The following is a 26,071-nucleotide window of genomic DNA, read 5'->3' as shown; positions in this document are numbered from 1 at the left end:
AACGGTTGAAGGTATTCAATCTAATGCGTTTTCGGCCTCTTCTGGAATCCCACAAGGCAGTCATTTGGGACCGTTAATCTTCCTGCTAAATTTCAACGATGTCAATCACGCTCTTAAAGGCCCTCGTTTATCCTACGCCGATGATCTGAAGATTTACTTGAGGATTCGTTTCAATGTCGATGCAATCCGTCTCCAACGAGAGCTTGGCACCTTTATGGATTGGTGTAACTTGAACTGCATGCTCGTGAATCCTGAAAAATGATCCATTATTTCTTTCGCCCGAATCCGTCATCCAGTGATTTTCAACTACAAGCTCGATGGTACTGAAATCCAACGTGTCGATCAAGTGAAGGATCTCGGCGTTATCTTGGACAGTCAGTTATCGTTTAGACGACACATTTCCTACATTGTGTATTGTCTCAACGCATTATACTGCTCACTCATCCGTTCGACTCTCGAATACGATTTCATTGTCTGGCATCCGTATTCCCGAAACGGAATGGCCAGAATTAAGTTGATTCAACGCCGCTTCTTACGTTTTGCGCTCCGTCATCTGCCTTGGCGAGATTCGTTCCGATTGCCGAGTTACGAGAGACCGTGCCGGTTTATCCATTTGGAGACACTTCAGGTGCGTAGGAACGTCGCCAGAGCTTTGTTTGCTGCTGATTTGTTGCAGGCAAGAATCGATTGTCCTGCTATTTTGGGTACGATTAATCTGAATGTACGTTCCAGAGCACTACGGAATGACGCAATACTGCGACTACCATTTTAACGCACCAACTATGGACAAAACCGTGCTATGACCGGAGAACAGCGAGTCTTGCGAGTGACAGTTGCCGCTGTCTTTGATTTTAATCTGTCACGTGAAACTATCCTCCGAAACTTGTCTGTGTATTTCTCTATCAATGACGTTTAAGAAAATCTGTGTATATTTGTAATTTTTTGACTGTGTGATTAGTAATAGTATAAGAAACCATCATTACGACAACTGTAGTCTGTTGATGTTGAATAAATAAATAAATTATCTTTTAACCGACATACTTTCTAGCCCGTGTTTGTTGAAAAACAATTTTACTTCAAGTCAACCTGTCACAATGAACGGTGCTTTCAATCCTTTTCAAAGAAACTGCCACAATCGAATCAGTCTTATGAATGATAAACCAGATCAATAGACTATTATTTTCTGTTCAACCAAATGTTGTGCGTTCGGATGCGTGAATGTGTGATTGTGACCAGATGGTTTAACCCTTTATGAAACTACAAATTTCAGGAAAATGATAAAAATGACACTGAGAGCAAAACCATTGGGAAAGTTTAAGCCCAACCCCCTGTTTCAACAGTTTCTACGTCCATCCCGCGACGAGTCCCCTAGGCATAGAGTTTCACACTTTTTTCCGTTTTGTTTCGCTTCCAGATTCCGTCTTATTTAAAAACTTTTATCTCCTTTCCGCCTCGTTTTTCGTCTTCGTCTGTTGCGTTTTCCCCCTTCTCGATGCCCCGTTTTTTCGTCTTTTCTACTGAGTTTATTCTGTTTTTGGCTCGCTTTTTTATCCCACGTTTTACGTCCTTTTCTATTTCGTTTTACCTTTTTCTTTGGTCCGTCCTCCTGTTTTTCTGTTCTTCTTTTTGTTGCATTTCTTCGTCTGTCTTACCCAAAGTTTTAAAAAGAGATCGCAAGTTGACTGAGACTGCGTGAATGCGTACACTTTCAGCATTTAACTTGCGCTTCGAAAACAATTATTTGACAATTATTATTGACATAACAATTATTTGTATTCGGTCTTCGACACATTTATTTTTAGGCCAATCCTCCCAGACTCCGTTTTCAGCTTGGCGTAGATTGCTTCCGCCGCCGCAAAGTTCCTGATAACGATATCAAGGTCATCTGCAAAGCCCAGAAGTTGGCTACCCTTGGTGAAAGTCGTGCTTCTCGTTTCGATACCCGCTCGTTAAATCACCCTCTCAAGAGCGATGTTGATCAGCATGCAGGATAACCTTGTCTCAGCCCTCGCCGCGTCTCGAAGGGGATCGAGAGTGTCCCCGAGATCCGCACGAAACACATCAATCGATCTAAGTCGCGTCAGTTTGTCCGGAAAACCGTGTTCGTGCATTAACTGTCACCCATAGCTGGTCCAATCAACTGTATTGTATGCTGCTTTGAAATCCTTCGAAGTACCTTGTAGGCGGTGTTTAACAGCATTATGCACCGCGATAGTTGCAGCAGTCGAGCCGATCACCCTTTTTGTAGATAGGACAAACCACTCATCCCATCCATTATTTCGGATGCTTCTTGTCCTCCCAAATCTTGGAAATAACCTGGTAAAGAGCCGTTGCCAGCGTTTCTAGGCCAAGTTTATGAAGCACTGCCGGTAGGCGGTCCTTACACATGGCTTCTTTGACTTATTGGAGTTCAGATGTTGGGGAATTACTATCTTCTATTGGCACTCCTAGGTAAACTTTTGTACTCCTTCTTCTGCAACTTCGTCTGGTAATCACAGCAAGTCGGTGCAGGTTATTACAAACCTGAATCGTGCTTAATAATGCAACAAGTCTAGTGACAAATGCCATCATTATTACAAAAATATCATACAAAAATCCATTGATTCCAATCCATTTCCCTCTCTATGAAACAATAAAAAGCTGCATTCACGTGATAACTTAATCTGATTGTCAAATTGTCTCATAACGAAAATTCGGGCTGAAAACATTCGAAAGACGATATCGGTAGCATGAAACCCATTCCACCGCTCCCTCCCACGATGCGCCTTTCATATATATGTTTTCAATCCTTAAAATCTCAACCGAATGACTGGCAAAGATGATAATCCCTGGTACAAAGCTTCCAGCAGCTTCGACAGCATTATATTCATACTTCGGTGGAAAAGAAGATTACCAACCGTCTCCGACACGTTTCCGAAACGGTAGAAGAATGAATAGGAAAAATGCTTTTCCTTCAAAATTGGATACCACCCAGTTCGAGCGTAATGCGCAGCTTCAACTTCACAGAATCGACCGGTATGTGGTTCATATACTATACGATACGATGATGATACGACAACAATAGCGCTAGAGCTCGAGGCTAAAAGTAAAAGCATCCACTGGACTATATAGCGTTGACTCTCTGTTATTAAATTGAAGCGCTATCTACGGATCTACGCAGAGCTTATCGTCTTTGTTATTTAATAAAAATTGTTTTCCGAAAAAAAATGCAATAAAGGACAATCGAAACAACTTTAACCAGCTCATGAAAAACAGCATCAGCAGCTGCCGAGTACAACACTTGTATCAAATGTTCGACACGCGAATCATATTCTACCAACCGCCCTCCATCCACCGCCCTCGCTTATATCTCTCCCGTTGAAAAGTCGCACGTGTGACGTCTAATAGCTACACTTGTGCGGTGATGATGTTAGTTAACCGCATATGCACCCGCAAAAGAAGTACCGAAACGATTCTGACGGAGTCGGAACTCGGAATGTGTGCACAGCTAGCAGCTAGCACACAGCAGAAGAATCATTATTTATATAAGCAAGTGAAACTTATCTGCATTTTAGTGTTTCACACGCGCAGCGCAGCCTCCAACTGCTGGCGATGTGATGCGATGCGATGCGATGGGAGGAACTGACGAATGCGGTTGTAAAAATTGATTGTCTGTGGCGGTTTGGCCGGCGGAACCGGTTCCGGTGGTGGGTAATAAAGAAAAACTGCATCACCATCACCCCTACCTACCTAGAGGAGCTTTCTGCACAGTTTGCATTCTGTGTGACCGAACAGATTTCACTTCAAACTTTCGGTGCGCAGAACAATTTTTAGGTTCAATATTACGAACTCTGGCACAAAACTCAATCAAATCATATGCCGATGAATATTTAATTTAATGATAATTTCATTCGGGAGATATGCAAACTTGATACTGATGATGATACAACTTTAATGGTTGCACTTTGGATTCCATAAATCGTTCTCAAATTGATGGAAAATAAAACATAATACAATAAAAAATGAGATACATAATAATTCCTTCTCACGAAATATAAGGAAATACGCCAAGGTTACGTTGGTTTAAACGACATAGAACTAGAAAAAAAAGTTCGACCATTTTCGTCCTATGCTAGTGGGTCATAGTCATTTGAATAACTTTTTCACATACGGCAGCTTCTCATCAGATGATTTCATCAGGATCATCAATCCATCAAACAATTTTCGACGAATTCAATCGCGTAGAAGAAAAATAGTATTTCAATCACTTAATAGTGAAAATTATTGATAAGTGAGATGCAAAATCCACATACATTTTCTCCACGATTTCTCAACTTCCAAACACAGATGACACCTGCATATGCTAACCGGCTGCCGTAGAATAATCTTCCTATGTGTAATGGAATAAAAGAAAGCAAACAAGTATAACCCTTTGCTTTGGTTTTTGATTTGGTACGAACATTGTCAAATGAACTGTATGGTTCGGTACGACCATAGAAGAATTAAATGATTTGGTACGATCACTGTTGAATGAAGCAGTTTATTAAAACGGTTCGGTACGACCTTTTGTAAGTGAATTGATTCAGTGCGATCATTATTGAATGAAGCGTAATGTTCAGTACGACCATAGATAATGAAAAGATATAGATCGGTAAGACCATAGATGACCGAAATATGGAAAGAATGCGCTAGGACATCTGTCCGTTTTCGCCAAGTACTGGTACAGCAACCAGGTACCAGGTAAGTCGTGTTCTTAATGCTGTCGATTTAAAACGAATTTCGAAATTGCTAAGGATTTGAACAATGCAAGTGCTGGTAATTGCGCCAAATGATTGTACCATCTGGGCGATCAGCTACAGGGATTAACCTTCGCCACAAACTCAGTGTCAGTTTCGTTAGGAAGAGCCATCTTCAGAATTTCATTCGCTTGGGAAATATCAGTTTAATGTATGACACGGTTGGCTTTTATCTCCAAATAAATATATTAAATGACAAATTCGTCAATAAAAATTGTTTTGAAGCGTGTAAGTTAGATTAAGTAGTTTTAAGTATTGCTTATCCCAACGCCAGAAAATGTCTCGCGTAATACACCATCTCGTCAGAGTTACGTCATGCTACTGTCGAGACAAACGATATGAACAGTTCGGTCCGTCACCGTATCGGCAACCATCGGTATCATCTAGCTTCCGACCGTGTTCACCGACCTGACTGCTGATCACAGTCGGTCGTCTGCAGTTGGTTAACAATCAACACAAGGGCGATTCTTTGTGGCTGTAATTTGGGATTTGCACAGTTACTCGAAGCAAATGGGGTTGAAAAAGGGTTTGATTTCAATTTGTCCAGGGAAGCAAATAAACGTAATTTTAAAGCAACTTGAATTGATTTAAATATCATTGAAACATACATTCAGATGACATATGTATATACAAACTGGCCATAGAAAAACTTTTATGCTACATTCTGTTTTCGAAACATGATCATCTGTTTTTATTTAACAGTCATCGCAGCCAATTGTTGGAGAGTTCAAGACAATTCTTATAATTGATTCGAAGTTCTCCTAGTTGAGATTCGAACATGGCGTCTAACAAGCCAGTGTGGTACTTCGAGGCCAACACAGGCTGCCTACTGTGAATCAATTTTCGTGCCTTGACAATTGTGACTGGGGAAGCAGACCGGACATAATACGCTCGGACGGGGTGGAACAGAACTGGACAGCATCAAAGCGACGAGCGTGTACTTGATCATTACTGGTACAGACAAACGTACTCATCATCTGGAACTCATCTGGGAGCAAGTTCTTGCTTATTTTGAGGACTTGAAAAAGCCTTAGGAATAAACGGCTAGACGTCCAGATATAAGTCTAGACAGACTTCGCAGTCGGCTGTTAGAATATGGAATACAGGACGACAATTACGGGGTAATGATCTTCCTACTGACTCTAGCAGCAACACTCAATAGAAATAGGGAACAGAGGGCGGCTGGTTTGTTAGACCAGCATAGTATCTCAGAGTTAACGGGGAGAACAGATTTGAGATTTTCAAAAAAAAATTTTTTTTGGGGCTCCAAATGAAATGGAAGTCCTGGTTTTAACAGTTTTTTTTTATGAATGACCTACACAAATTCCTATTCGTTTTTAATAGAAAAAAAAACGGATGAACTGGAAAGTTCTGATATAAACTAAAAATATATCAGGTTGTGCAAATGCAATGCAAGGGCACGTGGGGCTCTCACCTACGCTCTTTCGGTTTGTCCTCGAATGTTTGACTCAATAAACTACTGCCGCTCGTTATACTAGGTAACCTAATACCTAATTTTGTTTTATTCTATTTGCAGAAAATCTATATAACTATCTCTGTTGGGGAATGCTTAGTGTGAAAAATGTAGATTCAGGCAAACTGAAAATTGTTGATATTAGGCCAAAAATATAGACATAGCGAAGGTGAGAGTCAAACTCACAGCTCTCAATCTCTAGTCGAGTGAGTTGTTTAACCAATGTCTATATAGACAGCTTAGTGGTGTAATTGGTTAAACAACACACTCGACTAGAGATTGAGAGCTGTGAATTCGATATAGATAGCTTAGTGGTGTTTAATCCATATTAAACAACACACTTGACTAGACATTGAAAGCTGTGAGTTCGACTCTCACCTTCGCTAAGTCTAGATTTTTGGCCTAATATCAACAATTTTCTGAATCTACATTTTTCGCATTAAGCATTTATTCTTCCCCAACAGACTCCAATGACCTGAACAAAAACGGTGCCAGATCACTCGCTATGAGCCCTGCTACTAGTTGAACATCATATTAATGAAGACCGCCTTGTTCTGAGCATTGGTGTACTGTGTACTCATATCTTATTGTTAGCAGAAAGTATGAGTCCCAGTAAAGCACCATGATTTGTTGTTCCATCTTGATACAGTTAGTTTTTTCTATTTATTTTTATCGGCTGTCAGTCTTGATAAATCAGAACAGATTTTGTACTTTCTCCGACGTTTCGACTATATTTTGTAGTCTTTATCAAGGATTTAATACTGTCTGTCCTTTGTCAATTGTCTTTGTTTAACTAAAAAAACTTAACTTGACTTGAGTTTAACTTGACAAAAGACAGACAGTATTAAATCCTTGATAAAGACTACAAAATATAGTCGAAACGTCGGAGAAAGTACAAAATCTGTTCTGATTTATCAAGACTGACAGCCGATAAAAATAAATATAAAATTTCACAGTCGACAAAACATACCCAGTTAGTTTTTTCTACTTACAATTTTAGGGTAGTGATATTTAATAATTTACCTGAAAGAAAAGAAAAAGAGAAAGTTAGTTATAATGTTTCAAATTATCTTGCAAATATAATAGTTTGAAAAATGGTTCAGATATAATCGATATAAAAAAATCCTGGCAATTTTTAGATATTTAATTATTAAAATCTAAATAACTGCGGACTCCGGAGGATGAACTTTTGGCATTTGGACCCAAAGCGAAGGTATGGTATGTAGTAGACTAAACCACTACGACCGATCCTTTATATCTTGTTTGTAGTAGCGCTTGAATTCGCTCTTACAGTGGATACTCAGCTTTTTACGGATTTAATTGGGAATGAAATTTCATTGTGATAAAGTTCATGTTTTAGGAGAAAAAAAAACTGGTGCAATTGAAACGAAACCAAGATTAATTGAAGGTCAATTTCAAATTGTCTTATCTGATAAACTTGGATGCCTTTTTTGCACTAATGTTGAATCATTATTGTGTTATTTTTGTATCGTTTTAGTGTATCTTTGGTACTATTTCGGTGCCATCTTTGTCTGTCCTTCGTAATTTTTGTTATTTTAATAGCAGTTTTAGCACAATTATGGTTTTATTTTTCGCGATGTTTGTGCCACTTTTCAGTAATTTTTATATTATTTATGTATCTGTTTAATATCCGTTATAACCTTTTGTGCAATTTTTAAATTTCGATAAACTTTTGTCATTTTTTGAGCCGTTTTTCTTATTTTCAAATAAATTTCTTTATTATTTTTGCATCTCTTCTTTTATTTGTACCATTCTTATTATTTTGTAACATTTTTGTATTTTTGTCATTTTCATATTATTTAGAATTATTTTTGTGTCATTATTTGTCATTTTTGCATCATATTTTCAATATTTACACACCAGCCTACCAGTTTACTGCAAGGTACAACACTGATCTAACAAGCCGAATCACAAATCTCGATTGGGATGGAAGAGACTGGCTAGAGTCAATAGGATCGTAGTAATAGATCCGCAGTTGTTTTGTACACTAACAGTTAGCTGCTGCAAAGTCCGACGAACAAAAAAAACAGAAGGTCAAATTCCATCGGAATGTAAGCACCAAGACTTTTTTTGACGTAGAACTACGTCTCGAAAAAATAACGTTGTACCGCCTCCTTGAGGCGGTCTAAAACACTATAAAAAGAAAAGCAGAGACATTGTCGTCATTCGAATTGGAAATTATTATAGTACAAACTTCATTTTCGATCGTGTTTTACCACTTGTTACATAACGCCGTAACCAGGCGGCAGGTCTCACTTACCGGCTGGCTAATGTGAATCAATTTTCGTGCTTTGTTGTGGAGAAGCAAACAGAATTTTACATTTTCATTTTACCTATATTTTTCCGTAAGAAGTAGTCCAAAACGCCCCCTGATTTCGACCGTATGAACAATTTCGCAACATTCCTGATTGGATTTATGTCTTTTCATTCATTTTTATCGGAGTAATTACAATCGTGTAAGCTACTTTTTGCCAACAAGCAATAATCTACCAGTTGATAGACAAAACAAGTTTCTCCTTTACGACTGTTTCGTAACGGCGTCGCCGTGTTCGTTCGCTTCCTTGTTCGGTGACACAAACATGCTGGCCTCAGGACTAAAAGCTTAACCGGTAGCCGAATTATCGAACCACCAGCGCACCGCCGCGCCGCCGCCACCGGATAGGTAATTACGGCATTTCAATCCAGCCAACTGTACAGCAGTAACACCAGTGCAGTGTCTCAAAGCAGACGCAGGGGGGCCTCTGGCTCTGGGTCTGGTTAAACGTCTCAATTTCAATTACGCGAGGGCAATTCGTCGACTCGGTGAGCTTAATTTGAAATAGTCGAATTAACTACGCAGTTACGCAACATCGACGCTGAAGAGAAGAATTTGTCTTACGTCTTCAATCATAGTTAGGAGGAGGTGATACTTTCAATGACAATGAATGGTGACGGGGTGATGAAAGAAAAGGCCGCTAATTCGATTTAATGGACACGCTTTGTGTTTTTTACCTTTTTCCCATTATCGCTCTAATGAAATGTTTCCTAATTGTTTATCTTGATTTGTCACACTTTTGATCTGGTTTAAAACAATAAGATTTACATGGAAAAAATTTTGTGTTTTTCATCGATAAACCTTAAAGTTAAAGCAAGACATTTTCTGCACGTGTGCTTTGGAGATCACCAATCTCGGCCCTCTGTATCGATGTGCAGCAACTTCAGCGAGTGCAACGATGAATTCATTCATCTTTCGCAATAACCGCGTGTCGCGTTGCTTGCTCTGCGCGTGCAGGAATGCGACCGAAATGCGGCGGACGAATTGAAGCGCACATATCAACAGATTGCTGTTTTGACATTACGTACCTATCGGAACACGATCGACTGGCGGCGCGGCGCTGCGCGGCGGTACGGTTCGGTGCAATGACCAACCAACAATGGTTATGGTCGGCTCTGGGACCCAAATCGGATCGGAATAAACGTGCGATACATACGAGGACGAACGCGATGGTGCAGCAACACACGGAGCATTGTTTTATGACGATGAAGCAGATCGAAACAAATTTGCATGCTGTGCTGGCTGAGCTGCCGGTGAACGCTTGCTGGCCGTTTTATGTCGTTGGAGCGTTGTTCCGTGGTTGGGGATTTTTGTTTTATTTACCTACTCTTCGACCAGCTCCCTCTGTGTATGTGCATGTACCATGCACGTAATCTCTGATGTCCAGTCAGAGTTTTTGTTCATTGCGCAGCGAATTTTTTCTGTTTCGTTTGCTTGTTTTTCGCACAGCTTTGCGAGATGGAAAAAACAACTTGAAAAAATCCCTGTTAAGGGATTCATACCACTGTAAAAAGTCAAAAGTCGACATCAACTGCAAATATATTTTTACAGCTGAGCCCGTCGGAAAGCAATATGGAAAATGAAATGAATCGAGAAACATTAAAGTATTTTGTATGTTGTATGGTTATCATACTATTGGTCACCATAAAGCAGATGATGCGAAACAAGGAATTATTCTCTGCTATAAAATATGCATTTGCTCAATGGGCAATAAAATAGAGTATCAGCTTGGTGCCAACAAAAAGGATACGCTGGAAGATTGTAAATAAAAGATTTCCCAATCAACATAAGAACAGTAGATAATCTTCTAAAACACTTCTAAATACAGCTTGAGCATATTTTTTTTCGTAAATACAGACAGGAAAGTCAGGCAGACAGGAAAAACCAGCCAGATGGCACAATCAAACAGACGTATGGGACAGATAGTCGGACGGAACGGACAAACATCCAAGTGGGACACAGTCAGACGGATGGAACAGAGAGACATATGAAACAAAGACAGATGGAAGAGTCAGTTAACCAAACGGGACAGTAAGACAGTGGACTGACAGATAGACCAACAAACGGAACAAATAGATAGACGGAACGGCCAGGCAGTCAGATGGGACAGACATACAGACAGGCTGAACGGACAGACAGTCATATGGGACAGTCAGGCGAACGGAACAGATAGATAAACGGAACAGGCGCAGACGGGCCCGCGGTCCAAATAGGACAGTTGGACAGATAGATAGAGAGACAGATGGTGCGGACATTCATAGAGATGGAACAAACAGACAGACGATGGACTGACAGACTGACAAACAAACGTAACAAATAGATAGATGGAACGGCCAGATGGTCAGCAGAGACAGACAGACAGGAAAACAGGACTGCCAGTCGGACGGTTCAGACGCGCAGACAGATGGGACAGTGAGTAAGATGAAACAGTCGGACAGTCTATCTGCAGGCGCCCCGGACGAGACAGACTCAACAAATAGATAGACGGGACGAACAAATATAACACATTCCAGCGTTACGGGACACAATTAGGGTAAAGAACTGGTTTTAAGCAGTCTAAGCGGGTCACTGATTGTTTTACTTTATTACAAGCGATGGGTTGCCTAAGTGGGAGATATCAGCATACCTAAAAATAAAAAATAAAATAGTTCGAAAACAGACACTGAGGAAGCCTGCAAGTCGTAGGCGAAATACGTATCTGTCATTGAATAAAATACACATAGTAGAATTAAATGGGATAAGTTTTCTTATTTTTTATTTTTAGGTTTCGTATTCTACTAAGACGCTCCAAAAACTTCAGATATCAGCATACCAATCTTCTTGCTATCTTTAGTTCTTCAAGCTGTTACCATTGGAAGACACTATTGTTGAGCTAAACTTTTGATTTTTCGCTTTAAAAGTTGGACCGGTGGAACTAATTTTGATTACACCGAACATATTTTCACCCTCAAGGTGCTTTTTTAAGCAATCCTGAAATCTGAATTTTTTTGCGTCCCCATAAAAAATCCCTTGAACTTTTCCCCCTATTCAAGAAGTTTCCGTTCCTATTCGCGACCTACTAATCGGCATCTGATGCGTAATCGGCATAGCGTATCGGCATAGATGCGTAAAATGCCATCTGTCTAAATTGTTTATCGGGGCATACACTCACCGCACCGTTCGGCATATGGTATTCGTCGTCTCTTTTATTCTCTAGTGTTCTTATGAGAAACTGCGAGTTTCATGTCTCACTCGCTGTTTATAAGGATGGTGGGAGAACAAAAGAGGCAAACATATAGCAGTACACATGGTCCGACTCAGAACAGTGTTGTCAAAGCAAATAACATTGAAACACATCGTTGCTTCATTAAATCATTGAGAAAATCTTCGAAAATTATTGAAAAAACTTTCTTTTCTGTTGTTTTTAATAAAGAAAAATTAATTATGAACATACATTTCTCTTGAAAGTATTGAACCACGTTTTCACCATTGGAGGTTTCAGTTAATTTCAAACCTATAATTGTTATTACCAGAACCGAAACAGTGTCTTGGCAACACGATAGTTCATCAGTTATGCTGCAGCTGCTGCTACTGGTGAACAGGTTCCGTCAATTCAGAATTTGTTTTCAGTTTTGTTATAAAATGATTAAACTTTCGGCTAGTGACAAAGCCTTAGATAATAGAAAAAAAGATAGTGAATAATATGGTATGTGACAATCGAGTGCTTGACTTTTAGAGTGGTTGTAATAAGTGCTGAAAAATGTGATGGATTGGTTAGTAGCGAGGTGGTGATTGCCATCAGCAGCTGAAAAATGTACGTTTTTGGACAACAATTTTTAATTCATCATATTTCTTGTCGGAAACCCAGTAAATTGTGTTTGTGGGAATTAAATGTATGGTTAAGTGATTTGTGAAGATGATCGTATCAAAAGATTTTGAAAATATGAATAAAAAAGTGCATTTTCGGCTCATTTATTTTCAACTGATTAAAATAGGTGACACTGCTTAACTCGTTGCTTACCATACCACCGATTGTTACCAAGTTTGCGGTGTTACCGTGAAAGTTTTAGCCTGGTCGAGGTTAATTTGAATTTAAAAAAAATTGAAGTTGAGTTTGATTTTTCCATACAAAATTTGTGTTAAATATCAGTATTTTGTAAAAAAGAACGTTGTTTTAGAAACACGACAAAATTACCACGCTAAATTTGTAAAATGCGAAATCTCAATGGAAATCTAGATGGAAAACTGTGTGCTGCACTGCGCTGAGGTCGGAAAACCAATTTTCCTGATTAGTGTAATAACCGTTAAATAAACATCAATACTACACTAATTGTAAGTGAAGCAGTTTAGCAATAGGAAGCGACTAATAGACAAACGGGACGGCCAGATACACATACGGGACAGACATACAGACAGGCGGAACGGATTGAACGGCAGTCAGCTGGGACAGTCAGACTCAGGCTTCTCCAACTGGTTGAGAGATGATTTTTCAAGGATTTTATGGAGATTGATTTTTGTCTACGAAGTACAGTCAATCTTTAATTCTTTGCTTATAACTGGCTGTCCCGAATCAAGTGAAAATTTTAAAAACTTTAGAAGTGAAACGATTACGATTGATCTTGGGACCACAGCAATGATTCGATCGGGAATTCGAAATTAAATAGTGACCCATAATTATTCGAAGATGTTAATATTAACAGATATGGTGTGCGTTTTTTACTTTTGGAGGTACACCGTTGTGAGACGAGACACGAAGTCAGGCGGTACAGGCTAACTGAACACTTTGCTAAGCTGAACAGACGATATAGACAGACGGGACAGACAAACTGACAAACAGGACAACCAAATCAACAGTCAGTCAGATGGTACTGACAGAGAATGGGACAGTAATTCAGACAGTATAGATAGACGGGACCAATACAGTTGCGATTATCAAACAGACAGCCGGAAGAGGTGATATGGATATGGAAAGACGGCACAAATGAACAAAAAAGAAAGACAAACAGGACAGCCCTGGACTGGACCGAGGGTACAGACACAGACAGCCAGGACAGACAGACAGACAGACAAACGGAACAGGCATTCAAACGGCACAGACGAACAGACGTGACGGTTAGTTAAACGACACAGACAGATGGATAAATGGGACAGACATACGAAACTGACAAACACAAACAAGATAAGCAGCCATACGGGACAGTCAACTAAGTGACACGGACAAACAGATAGATAAGCAGAAGGGTATCAGACCATGCGGACAGATTGAGGTCAGATTGGTAGATAAACAGACACATACAGGACATCTAGCCAGTCAGAAGATAAAGACGGGTCAGTGAATCAACAGACAGACGGATGAAACGGGACAGTCAGACAGATGTAACGGACAAGATAGACAGACGGGGCGTGGAGATGGACGAAACACATAAATAAACAAAAGATACAGACGGATGGGATGGACAGACAGACAGTCCAACAGGCAAACAGAGATGGGACAGATAGTCAGAGAGTACAGACAGTCAGAGGGGACACACAGAGATGAATATACAGAGGGTTCCGATAGACAAACGAGATGGATCGACAGAAACACGGAACGGGGACAGAGGGGGAAGACAGTCAGACGGAAGAGAATGACAAGCGGGATGGACAGACATACAAACGCGATAGACAGACGTGGCGAATAGTTAGACGGGACACACAGACAGACGAAGTGGACAGTCAGACAGAAAGGATGGACAGCTAGACGGGATAGAACGGACGGAATAAACAGACCGGTGGGACAGTCATTCAAATGACACAAAAAACAGACATAACAGACAAACGTGACTGCTAACCAGACAGATAGACGGTACAGACGCAATTTAGCGGACAAATAGGACAGAGGGACTGACATTCAGACAGACAGGTGGGACGGCCAGACCGTCAGACGGCATAGACGGGATAAACAGGCAAACGGGGCATCCAGCCAGGCGGCATAGATACAGACAGACGAACAGTTAATTTGGCCAATATACAGATAGTTACCTCCCAGTGTACAGTGGTTCAGAAACGAAAACTAAGTGGAAATTTACTTTTGCGGCTAAGCAATTCATACTAGCTCCCTGTAATGTTCAGCATATTTCTTCAACTTTAAAAGACAATTAACGTGAAATATGTCTTTTGAAAAGAGAAACAACTTTGTAAAACTATATGATGCAATAAAACCATTAAATATGAAATAATTAGCGAAACAGTGCTTTTTGAGAAGTGTTTATATAAACCGCCCTGTGAGATAGAAACCATAAAAAATACACCTACTATGTCTTTGGCAAAGTTACTTATATAATCTTTAGCTACAACTTTGTCGAAAAAATTATCGTTCTATCTCTTTTTAATAAAAAGTTATTATGTGCTATGTGTTTACAAGTCAACCTGCAACTTAGTCGTTGATTTCACATTAATTGCCTTTTAGAGTTGAACAATTTTGCTGAACATTGTATGGAACTATTTTGAACCACAAAAAACTTTCCACTTCAATTTCGCTGCTGGACCACTGTGCAGTGGGTCACGAAATACGACGCTTGTCTAACAATCCAAGCGTCACTTGTTCGATTATCGACTGGGAGAGTCTTTAAGATCCAATAGGATCGTAGTACAAGTCCCGCAATTGTTCTATACTATAGAGAGACGGCGTAGATGGTAAGGCTGATCGAGATCTCGCGAAATATCGTCTTTACCGAAATTTAAAGAAATCATGCGAAATTTACCATAGATTCAACTGTAGTTTAATCTAAGGTAATCTATCTAAAATCTAAGGTAAATTTCGAGCGATTTAGTAGGACAGACAGGACTGGGCAGGACGGTCGGACAAACATACAGAATATTCAGATGATGCAGATAGAGAGATGGAATTGACAGACAAGTGGGACAGTCACCCAGAACAAACAGAAAAACGGGACAGCCGTTCAAACGGCATAGACGAACAGACATGACAAAAAATAGCCAGACAGACGAACAAACGAGACAGCCAGCCAGTTGGTTCAGACACAGAAAAACGGGACCGCCATTAAAAAGGCCCACAGATGGACATACATGACAAATAACCAACCAGACAGATGAATAAATGGGACAGCCAGTCAGATGGCACAGACGCAGACAGGCAGAAAGAAAAGAGACAGACAATTGGGACACACAGTTAGACGGTACAGATGCACGAAACATCCAAGCAGATGGCACATTCAGATGGAAGGGACATCCAGACAGACGGCGCGAATAGTTTGATGGGATAGGCATACAGAAAGACGCACAGATGAAATGGGCATAGAGTAGTGTTCGACATCGGAACGAAAATTGAAGCCCGGTCCGGTCCGGTAAAAATCGGCACGAACTTTGTTATTCCAACTTTATTCTGGTCCGATTTGGCTCTGTTCCGGTTCCGGAACCAGAACAGAGCCAAATCGGACCGGATTATTTATTAGTCTTTATAGTCGAAATAACAAAGTTCGTGCCGATTTTTAACCGGACGACCGGGTCGGAACCCGGACTTCAATTTTCTTTCCGATGTCGAACACTAACATAGAGACAGACAGGACGGACAGACAGACAAGTTAGACACACTGAACAGACGAGCAGATGTGTGACATACAGGACCAGACAGACTGGCAAACGGTACAGACCGACAGACGAATCGGATGGATACGGAACAAAGACAGACGAAGACAAACAAGTAGATAGACTGGACAGACTAGGCGGACAGCTAGATTGGACACAAAGACAGGACGGGACAGACGAGATGGATAGATCGGGCAAACAAACGGGACGTATAGATAGACGATACATACAAAGAGGAGACAACCAGACGAAAGGGACAGGCAAGATGGAAAGACAAAAGGACCATAAAGGTCATAAGACGCCTGTTTTAAAACAAATGTTCAAAGAGTAGTGTTCAGTATTGCTTGCATTTGTAGCTTACATTCATAAATAAACTTTAACCGCTGATAGCTTGGGCTTTTTTTCTTTTATAGAAGACTGAACCACTGCATCCACTATGGAAAATCTGTTGTGGGAGCTTAGACTTACTATGAAGTGATTCACATTTAAAAGTGATACATTTATGGGTTTCACAGTATCTATGCAGTGAATAAACTCTGTAAATTACGTGAGGAACATTGTAGAGTACGGAAGGAAGGAATAGAATAAGCTGTAGCAACTCTATATAGGATGAAACAAATCCATCGATAGCGTCTATCGTTTGTAATCAAAGCAAAGTAAACCATTGGTGCTACGTTCTGCTGCCGGAAAATTCGACAGACTTCCACTCCAGCTGTTAGAATACAGGACAATTGACTCCCACAGCATCTTTCAGTCGAGATTCGAACACACGACGACTGACTTGCTAAACCAGTGTCGTATCTCGAGCCCAACTGAGAGGCGCCTCTAATCATATACCTAAGTGCTCGTAGGATAACGGCACGAACACATTTAAGTCGCCACACTCAATTAATCACGGTACACAACCCGTATGTAAAAACCTTCCGAACATCGCGTAACAGCAAAGTGCAATGTAACACAGCAATGAACAACAAAAACAGGGCTTTATCAGCTCCCACTAAAATCCCACTCGTATAATGATTGGACATAAAAAAACGGGTCGAGTGGGGTAAAACCGTCTTAAAATAAAGTCCTCAACTATCTAAGCAGCCAAAACGTCACGATAAGATTAGATACGAAATCCAATCACAAACGTGATAATCGCCCGAAAAAAAGTACCTTTTATCAATAAAATAAAATGGAAATAAATTGGATGTTTGCAATCCATTACCGGTCACGTCGATGAAGAAAAGAAACAGGGGGGAATTTAACTCTCTTGAAATCAGACAAACCGATAGGTATGTATTGAAAAACATATGACCGACCTTGTCTTATTGAGTTGACCCTTTGGATGACTACCCGACTCAAGTTGATGTTTTGTTTGCCTCTTATTCCTGAGAACAGAACTAAAGTATGTTCGTTTGTTTTTTTCCATATCGGTGAACGGGTACGTTTGGCGCAATCTATTAGTCATTCGCTGTGCGGATTCACACGACCACAGTTTTGGTCGGTCGGTTTAGATTGTTTTTTTTTCGGAACCAACCAAACCTGTTTGTCGTCGTCTTTTGCTAATGACGAATCCGCGCAGTCACTTCTGTTTGGTTTCGCATTACTAACACTTCCGGCTAAGTAGAACCAGTCGCTGGTTGGCGTCTTTCAATGTCGGTGTGACTTCAGCCAGCTGTCAGTCAGTGAACGGGAAACTTCCGCCCGGCTACGGCGTATATGACGATGATGATGATGATGGTGGTGGCGGCGGCCTTCGACTATTTGGCGTCCTTGACGGATACGGACGATGTCAGGCGCACAGGACGCGCGTACAATAGGCGCCACAGTGGCTGATGAGGGAAAGCGAACGAAGGAAAAAAACGTAAACAACCTTTTAACTCAGGCCGGTGCGCTGTACCCAGTGCAGTAGTTGGAATCCCCATAAGTGTACGTGTTCCAAATGGGACTGCGTGACGTGCAAGAGTAGTATAACAACACTCAGGCCGTCGGCGGATTTGCGAGCAGGGTTTGATTCTTGGGTACGAGACATTCCATTAACTTGTCAATCAAATCATGCGGATCAATTTGTTGATTAAGGAAAGGCGGCGAAAATTTCGAAATAAATACTAATCGAACGGATTTCGGGTTTCAAATACAACCCTGAACGTCAATCGATGCTATCTGAACAGAACCGAGGAGGGCGTGAAACATGTGGCAACCTAATGGCCTGCAAGTCATTATTGTTACTCGTTAGCAGCTCGCTGGCATGGCAGTAGATGGCCTTTCTAGCCTTTCTAGCCGACTGTAGGCCAAGGCTCTTGAGTCATTTGAATAGCAATTCTATTGTGCAAAATTTAGAACTCACCTCAACTGACACCCAATTTTCCGACCAACTTTGAAATTTCGTTCCGATGAACAATTCTCCTATTCATACTAAAGTAAAACAAAGTTTGCTGTTTTCACTATTAAACTCACATGGTTTTCTCTTTCCGTGCCAATAACCGCTGCTCTACCATGGATTGTATACTTCCTCCTCTCCGCCTCCTACCGGTTCAGGTTGCTTCACCACACATTAACCGCCCGGCCCGGTTTTCGTGCACCATAAACCACACGAACGTGAGATTTCCTTCTGTGTTTCGCAGGAAAGCCGAGGCCTGATTCTTCACGGTCTTCCAACCAACCACTCCACTCAAGCCAAGAGACACGGACCGCCGAAAAAGAAATATTCGATTACCAATAATAACACCACCTCCACTGCCTGCACAAGTGGCACTTCTTCCAACCCACCACCACTTCTTCTCGAGCTCGACGATATGTTCAGTGCGAAATAAATTTGCTTTCTGCGCTTCTGCCACTTGTTCGATTTTATTTTTTCAAAACATATGAAACCGAAATCAAAACAATCCGACAGACCGTAACCGGCGGCGTGGTGGTGGTACCGTGCCGTGGCCCCGTGCACTCTTACTGTGCTGTGCTGCGGTTAGACACGGGGAGATGCGCAAAACAGTTTCACTCGCTCGCTTTGTAAAAAGTTGCTAAACTCTCACATGTGCGAACAAGCTATACCTACTGTAGTAGGTAGCTGCTGGCCAAAGCTCTTTGCACTTCAAACGCGATTTTCGAGGATGATACTAAACCGTGAAAATGTATCATCTTCTAATTTTAAAGCGGTCGCGGGTTTTCCCGACCACGAACCGAATACGTTGCGCGTTGCGCGTAGGCAGAAGGGAGCGCCACAGTTATCACAATTTTCAACAAACCGGTGCACCGCGACGACGGAACGTGAAACGAACAAAAAAATTAAATCCACACAGATTTTCAATGACAGCGACTGCCAATAGATAGGATAGTTCACTGACTGACTGACTGACTAACAGACTGACAGCAGCGTCTCGCAACCGTCGTCGACTAAGCTGTACTGTGTGTGAGCAGCAAGCCCGAGGCACGTCGAGCCAAGTGCTTTGTTGGGATGTGTGCCATCATCGGAGGAGCGAGAGCGAGGAAGGTTGGTGAAGCGATTATTGTGGTGCTGCAGTATAGTACGCAAGACCGGCGGGTACGTACGGTGCGGTATGGTACGGTACGGTGGTGTTTACACGTCTACGAGTACAGTGCCAGGCCAGTGCAGTGCGCGATGATGATGGTGGAATTTTCGCGAGAGTTTGTTGTGGTTTATTGTTTTCGCAGTCGGCACTGTGTGGGTGCCCCGTGTGTGCAGAGGGGTGCCACAATGGATTGTCGCTTCGCGGAATCAAGGCTTAGCGTTTAATAGTGAGAAAGATCAGTAAAGTTTATTTTTTCGATTTCTAAATCGAAAAGTAGGTGATGAAAGTAATGGGTTGAGGGTCATATTCATTTTGACCAATGACAAATGAAATAAAGAACGTTAGGAAATAGTCAAGTTCTTTTTGTATTTTTGTAATTTTTTTTATATAATTTTATTACAACTGATAAAATATTATCAAAAAGTTCGTGAAAATATTTCTAATTCAATAAAAAGAAAGTAGAAACATAACATAACTGCTTTTAGAATCTTCGTAGCATGAGTTTCAACTGCAATTTTTATCCAATAGAATAACTGGGAGGCTCTGTAGCCGCAAGGTTGCCAAGTCTACTATGACAAAGCGAGTGGTCGTGCATCACATTAAATCTTATAGCGAATTCATAAATAGTAGCATCGGAAATGAAAGACAAGGAACAAGTTGATGCCATCCATATAGACTTGAAAGCTGCTTTCGATCGAATTGATCATACAATACTCTTGCGGAAACTATCTCGAATCGGTGCTTCTCAATAAATGATTAAATGGTGAAATGGCTCATACCTTAGTCGCAGAGTACTCCGTATAAAGCTCGAATCCGGTGTTTCATCGGTGTTTACTAATAAGTTCCTCAAGGCAGCAATTCGGGACCACTGCTTTTCTTGCAGTTCCTTAACGACATTGCATTACTGTTGGATACTTCATGTAGATTAGTGACCGTCGATGACCTGAAACTATGCGCCTCGATAGGAAATATAGACAACTGCCGCCGCCTGCAGGGTTTGCTTGATTTGTTTACTAACTATAAACGGAACTGGCTCAGTGTGAGCGTTTCCAAATGTGAAGTTATGAGTTTTTCACCATTCTCTTGTGGTTGGTATCGATGTTATTGAGCTACGCAGAGTGGACCAATATTGCTGACGTTCAATCTAGACGTGATTCAATTATCTCCAAAGAATCACGGTAAGTCGGATTAATTTTTAAGATTTAAGATTGTTCGGAAATTTATGAATGCCCTCTGTTTTAATTCGTTATATTGCGCCCTAGTTCGTCTGCTATTAGAGAATTACAGTCTGGCTTGGTTCCCAAAGCTGCTAACTTGGAACCTGCGGATTGAACGTACGGAACGGAGATTTCTCGGGTACTTTTCCATTTCGACGTATCTGACAATGAGAGATTCTCTTCGTGTCTCCTCTCTTCCGCTTTTAGGGCGATACCTCCCTTGACAACATCCCTAAGATTTGCCTTCTTATGCAGATAGATGCTGGTTACTCGAACTAGACACATTGCAACACAGACGCTAGATGCAACACGGGCGTTATTTGTGGCTAAACGCAACGCCACTACGCTCCGCTCCGGGATTGGTGCTAACCCAGTTTCACCGGACTGCGCTTGGATATAATGAAACAATTACTGAATGTGTAAGGACTTTTACAAAAGTGGAGGATTGATGAATTTTGGGATTTTGGTGAACCGTCGCGCTTCAAAGAACCATTTTAACAGGTATTTATGATTCACAATTTATAGAATGTAACCTATCAGAAAAAAATTTCTTCGCGAAATGGTATTCCGCGAAACATTATATTCCGCGTTATGGGCAACCGAGAAATGGTTATCCGCGAAATATTATACCTAAAATCACGGCGAATATTTAAATGCTATCAGCTTGATTTTATCTGGCGTAGCAATGGGAGGAAATATTTTCTACTTTACTGTGAGGAATAATAGGGTCTAAATATAGTCTAAGCTTGTCTAATAAGTCTAATCAATAAGAAAATAGTTTAAGGTTGAACTCCTTGCGAAACTTGCGAAACTCGACATCGTTACAAAGGTTATCCGATTATTTATGTGCAGCTCAGTTTAATTTATGCCAATACGAAGTTTGCCGGGTAGGCTAGCCTCATATAAAATTAACTTCGGCAATTTGCTACGTTTATCTCAATCTGCTCGAATTTCCTCAATCCAATAAAAATTCATAAGTTCACCTCTGAACAAGCAATCGACTGTATGAATGATAGCCCTCCCAGTCCACGGACGGAGGGGTCACTCAAACAAGAAAACTTTTTTACTACACAACGATAACTCACACCTGTAAGGGTGATATCGTTTCAAATCTGCGGACAGAGCGGTCACAAGACAGAATCATTCACATATTGGTAATAATACAACCATGGTATTCAAATGCTACAAGATTCAAAACGAGTAAATTATTGGCAAATCGATGGATCGTTTAAAAAAAAGGAAGGCTTCCAAAATTCGGATTTTAAACTAGTGGAAGCCCAAAAAGGCTCAACCAAGATAGAAAAGCTTTATTCTATCGTGAAAGTTGGACAAAGTGGATAGTGCGCGCGGTGTTCGTTAAAGAATATTTTTGACGGGACTACGTCTTTGTTTACTATACTGGGACTGGGTAGCACTTTGTGAAAACGAAAATAGAAGTGTAACGTTTGAATGAAAGATTTCAAACGCTAATAACTACTAAACTACTGAACGAAACTGAACAATTTATATGTCGTTGGATAGATAAAATTACCAGCAATTTTATGGAGGGGGTAAGAGAGCAATTTTATGGAGGGCGTAAGAGGAGGGACTCCTATACAAATAAAACACAAATTTCTTCCAATTATTAGTTCTACAACTAATCAAGCAAATGGAACTAAACTTGGCATGTGGGGGTTTCAGGATGCAAGATTTTTTTCTATGGTGAATTGAGACCCCTCCCCTCTTTAGGAGGGGGGGCTCCCATGCAAATGAAATACAAATTTCCTCATAACTCGAGAACTAATTAAGGAAAAGGATTTAAATTTTGCATGCGGGGGGTTTTGGAGGTAAGAATTCTTTCTATGTTGTACTAAGGCCCCTTCCCCTTCTAAGAGGAGGGGGCTCTTATACAAATGAAACACAAATTTCCTCATAACTCGAGAACTAATCGAGCAAATGGAACCAAATTTGGCTTGAGGGGTTATTGGAGGCATGAATTTATTTTATGATGGTTTGACCCCCTCAACCCTGTGGTAGGATAAGGACTTGCATAAATGAGATTAAAAAGAAAAGAGAAATTTTTGCGTATGCGCTATATTTTCTGCTATGTAACAAGCGGAAAGCTGTGAAAGTAAACTAGTAAAACCTCCCGGAGCAAGAGACAGTGAATCGACGACGCTAACTTACGTGTCTGTTGCCATTCATGTCAAAAGAAAAGGACATTCGAATGCCACGTCATATTTGCGATGAACATGCTTTGGCTTTATTTGTAACCAATGACCCTTTTAAAGGCCACAAGCGAGTTAAAGTAAGATTATGGAAACATGCCAAGCTACGCATAATCATATCTATGGGCTGATCATTCATTACTATTTCAACCTTTATGATGCAGACAAGTGATTTTTAAAAGAAATCTGTATGTCTCAATTCAAAGCCACCATAGTATTCAATGAAGAATTGAATGTGAATATTTCGAATATTTCACTTAAACAATGGCACTCACAGATTCTTATAAACATACATATGCCAGAAGTGCAGTTTACATTAGTCTTTGATCTAATGATCTGATATAGTCTTACGTCACCCTTTCGTACAACCCTTAGGGGTGTATACCTTGTAGTTTTTTATAAAATTCGTTCGTCAGATATTGTTGTTTATGTGATAGGTTAATTGTAGTTGCTTGATAGTGAAACAAAAATCCTGAAAGCAATTCAGTAGTAAGCAAAGACCAAGAATCTAGTGAAACAAAAGATAAATATTTAAAAAGGTAATGCTGGTGTACGTGATTTTAGATGTAAGACTAGGTGTTTTATTGTGGCTAATCCTCTTAGCAGGCGGTACAACGCACGAGGCCCTGTGCAGATTGAGCAGTGAGGCTTTTTTGTATGTCGCACTATGATAGTCTAAATGATGAACTTTTGAGGCAGGCTCCGATTTCTCTACAAAGTTTACGGAATGCTCATCGATGGAGTAGCTAGATAGCTATAATCTTGTGCTCCAATTTAATACTACATGGTTAACAAAATCAATGACCTTCTGGCATTTGAGCTCTAGGAAGAAAAGTTCCGGGCAGTTATGAACTGCTTGTGGACATCCTTCGATCACCGAAATCGTAACCCACGTATTTCCCAATAATGCTGTGATTTATTTGCTCGAAAGCATTGCTTGAATCTAGCTTATTGTAGTGTGGTCGATTCCGCATTGAAAGAGAGCCGTAATAACTGAAACGAAGGGCGTGTAATCGAAAGCTCTTTCAATATCAAGGAAAGCACAAAGTCTCGTCTCTTGATATTTGAGTGATTTCTCAAACACCACTATTTACACAATGCAGTGCGGTTTACGAAGATTGGCCGTTTTGGTATGTATGTTGATTTCCATGCTCTCCATGGAGAGCTCTTTAAAAATTTGTTGCATTATCTGTGATTTTCTCCATTAACTGAAAGCATTGATGTCAGACCTATTGATTTTAAAGCCTTGTGCATGGTTTTCTTTTTTTTTATCTTTTTTAGGTAGGAACACAACCTCTATTTTCTGCCAATTCTCCGGGATATGTCCCAAAGGAAAACTGGCTCGGAAAAGGTTGATGAGCTCTGACATTATAACGTCGTCCATTTTCTGTAAAAAATGGGTAGAATATTTGGAGATTTCATTGGTTCAAAAGAGCTAAGTGCCCATTTGATCGAAGGCCTAATTTCATCGATTTTTTCTTAATTCTTTACGCTCTGCATTTAGAAGAGAAATGGAACAATAGAAATCATGCAAATATTGCTGAAAATCCAATTATGTTGTATACATGCAAGGATTGTCCACTAAATTTTCTTAAAATTTTTCTCTAGCCATTACCAAGCACGAGGCCCCACCGAAGCGCGAGGCTCTGTTCGACCGCACAGGTTTGCCGGCCTAAACGCCGGCTTTGCTAATCCTAATACCTTCAAATAGGTCCTTGAGGGGCCTTTTCGTTCTTGGTTCGGTTCGTCCGCAGGTTCTATTCCACAGCCGGTTCAAAGTGGAGGGAATACCATCCGTGCCTACTGTTCATGATACGAAACCTTACGTTCCCGAAGATAGCCGTCACGATTGTCATTGTAACACTAGTTTCCCACCTTACATAACAATATCCGCAATTAAACCATATCTATCTAGGCGGAGTTGTCAGCCCTCGTCGTTTGATTTTTGGTATGAATATTGCTTTTTATCACAGCATTTTTACCACAGCATTAGAGGATCATTTTAAGGTCAGTAATTTAAACTTATTGGTTCATTTTGCAATTCTGTGTCCGAGCAAATTGTGTGGTGAATTGAGATGCACTGATTCTTTAACAATTTCCTTGATGATAATTTTTAACTATTGTGGGATTACGTCGCAGAGTGCTGGATCCAAACTTTTTAGTAGCAAGAAAACGTGCTTTTCGTTAGTGAAATCATACATTACGTAAGGTGAACATGATTTATTCAAAGATTGGTCAATCACCGTCGTTCAACGTTGTTGAGCTCTCATCGCTATTATCAAAGCTATTGAAGGTGGATACCAAATGGACACAATATACACTGATCTTAATATTGATCACCAACTACTGCTCTCTGTTCCAAATTACATTAGATAGCTGGAATCCTGTCTGGTGAAACGTTAACTAAATATTAAGCCGGGATCGTCTCGCTTCTACAGTTTTACTAGCAATTCTGAAGTAGCTCAGGGAAGCAACCTGGTACCCATGCTGTTCCCAATATTTTTAATGATGTTTGCTTGATTATGCTTCATGTCTGCGAATCTGCATGTTCTGATGATCTGAAACTCTTTATCACAGTCAAATCAACAGAAGACTATCAGGGATTGCAACGGTTAGTGACGCTATTTGTTACTGGAATCAGCTGGTAATTAGTGTACAGACATGTTGTGTCATGTTCTCGGAGTTGAAACTCAAATTCAAGGTTCAAGCTTTAGAATTATCATTTTTAATTTAGTTTAGTTTAGTTCAAAAGCAGACACTGAAGAAACCTGCAAGTCGTAGGCGAAATGCGTATCTGTCGTGAATAAAATTAATGGTGGAATTTATTCGGAAAAGATTTCTTTTAATCAATGCCTTACAGGGCTTCGGGGCTATGCAATATCGGCGAATAATGAAGGCATACGCGATTAAAACGATCTGTATTTAAATAACAACAGCTCAAGCGACCAACACACGATTAAATGCGCGCCCCTCGAAATTAAGCAA

General features: G+C 40.5%; 1 protein-coding gene across 4 annotated transcripts in view; it reads right to left on the bottom strand.

The window, feature by feature from the left end:
• LOC128738192 (phosphatidylinositol 4-kinase beta) overlaps positions 1–26,071 on the bottom strand; it is a 210,631-nt gene that overhangs the window by 25,693 nt on the left and 158,867 nt on the right. The window contains exons 1-2 of one of the 4 annotated variants that reach the window (XM_053833129.1): positions 18,593–19,501; positions 7,242–7,272 (exon numbers count right to left, since the gene is read on the bottom strand). The exons of 1 other annotated variant lie outside the window; for it this stretch is intronic. Coding sequence is in view for 1 of the 3 variants with exons in the window: in XM_053833128.1 (XP_053689103.1) it covers positions 18,593–18,633 (41 nt within the window). In the remaining 2 variants the exon portion in view is untranslated. Of the gene's footprint in view, positions 1–7,241; positions 7,273–18,482; positions 19,502–26,071 lie in introns of those variants that run through there. 2 more of the 4 variants (XM_053833128.1, XM_053833130.1) reach the window with 2 other exon arrangements.

The sequence above is a fragment of the Sabethes cyaneus genome, chromosome 2 (assembly GCF_943734655.1).
Source record: "Sabethes cyaneus chromosome 2, idSabCyanKW18_F2, whole genome shotgun sequence".
Lineage (NCBI taxonomy): Eukaryota > Metazoa > Arthropoda > Insecta > Diptera > Culicidae > Sabethes > Sabethes cyaneus.
The sequence above is the reverse complement of the archived record's forward strand: the minus strand, read 5'-3'. Positions and strand labels throughout refer to the sequence as shown.